The 1231-nt window shown below is 47.4% G+C and overlaps 1 protein-coding gene across 1 annotated transcript; it reads left to right on the top strand.

Moving 5' to 3' along the window:
* Positions 1-344: 344 nt before the first annotated feature.
* Positions 345-1231, top strand: LOC119159704 (baculoviral IAP repeat-containing protein 5). The gene has a single exon (XM_037412535.2). It carries the CDS (start codon positions 485-487, stop codon positions 950-952), a length of 468 nt encoding a protein of 155 aa, XP_037268432.1. The 5' UTR covers positions 345-484; the 3' UTR covers positions 953-1231.

Raw genomic sequence — 1231 nt, 5'->3', positions numbered from 1 at the left:
GGGAGGAGGCAGCGGAGGAAGAGTAAATCACGTGGTAAACTTTTTGATGCATTGTTAACAGCTTCTTTTTCTCAATTTTTGCTCAATTTAGGGAAATCTACCTGCTATGTTAATTATTACAAATGAACTATGTAATTGTGCAAAAATTTTCAATAACATAATACATAAGTTACTGGAGAAATTTTTGTAGACTTATTGCAGAATGAATGTTGAGTTTTAAACTTTTTTGATAAGGAGGCATCAAGGCGGCTGGCTAGCGGCTTCGCCGAGCTGGTAGGTGTTCTGTGGCTTCGCGGGCTTTACAATGCTAGAGTGTACTTCTAGTACACTCTAACAATGCGGTGTAAACGGGCGGTAAGCTTCTTATGGCAGAGATATAGTGTAGCAGAGATTTTAGGTTTCCTGAGATTCTAGACGTGAGTGTGTGATAGCAGTGCGAAGAGAGACCGTCTAAAAGCCGTTGCTTACTGGACAACTCAGCATCATGGCCAAAACATCCAAAACTTCCGTCGACCTGTCCACCAAGTCTGTGCTGCTGGCGGCAACGGACCAAAACATGAACCTCTACGAAAACCGCCTCGCTAGTTTCGAGAGTTGGCCACTGACCGGCGACTGCATGTGCACGCCAGCGCGGATGGCAGGAGCTGGTTTTTATCACTGTCCTACGCGGAACGAGCCAGACCTCACACGTTGTTACGTGTGCTTTAAGGAAATGGACGGCTGGGAACCGAGTGACGACCCAGCCAAAGAGCACGCGCGCTCTGTGGACTGCGCTTTGGTTCGCTTGGGCAAAAAAAGTGAAGACATGACAGCGCTGGACGTTCTCGGCCTCGAGAAGGCCCGCGCAAAGAACCGAGCCTGCAAATTTCTCGAGCTAGCCGCTGCCGAAATGGGAGAGGCCATGCGCAAAGTCAAATACGAACTGGACAAGGTGCGGAGGAAGAAGCGTTGACGGCCTGCCTGTGTGCTACGAGGCGTTCGCTGCTGTGTGCTCTTCTGAACTGTGGGGATTTCACGTTGTGTGCGCTTTAAACTGTGTGGATATGACCCATATTTTTAGCTCTCGGTGTATATTAACTTCGCCTAAGCTTGCGTTCAAACTGTGCGGAGCCAATCGTATCGATCGGATCTTTAAGTACCTGTGTGTATGTCCACGTGCGTTTTTATGTGTGGCACTATATTTAACGTGTGTGGGAAAATTTAATAAATCGTTCTAATTTTTCAAGCACTA

Source organism: Rhipicephalus microplus, chromosome 1 (genome assembly GCF_043290135.1).
Source record: "Rhipicephalus microplus isolate Deutch F79 chromosome 1, USDA_Rmic, whole genome shotgun sequence".
Taxonomy (NCBI): Eukaryota; Metazoa; Arthropoda; class Arachnida; order Ixodida; family Ixodidae; genus Rhipicephalus; species Rhipicephalus microplus.
The sequence above is the reverse complement of the archived record's forward strand: the minus strand, read 5'-3'. Positions and strand labels throughout refer to the sequence as shown.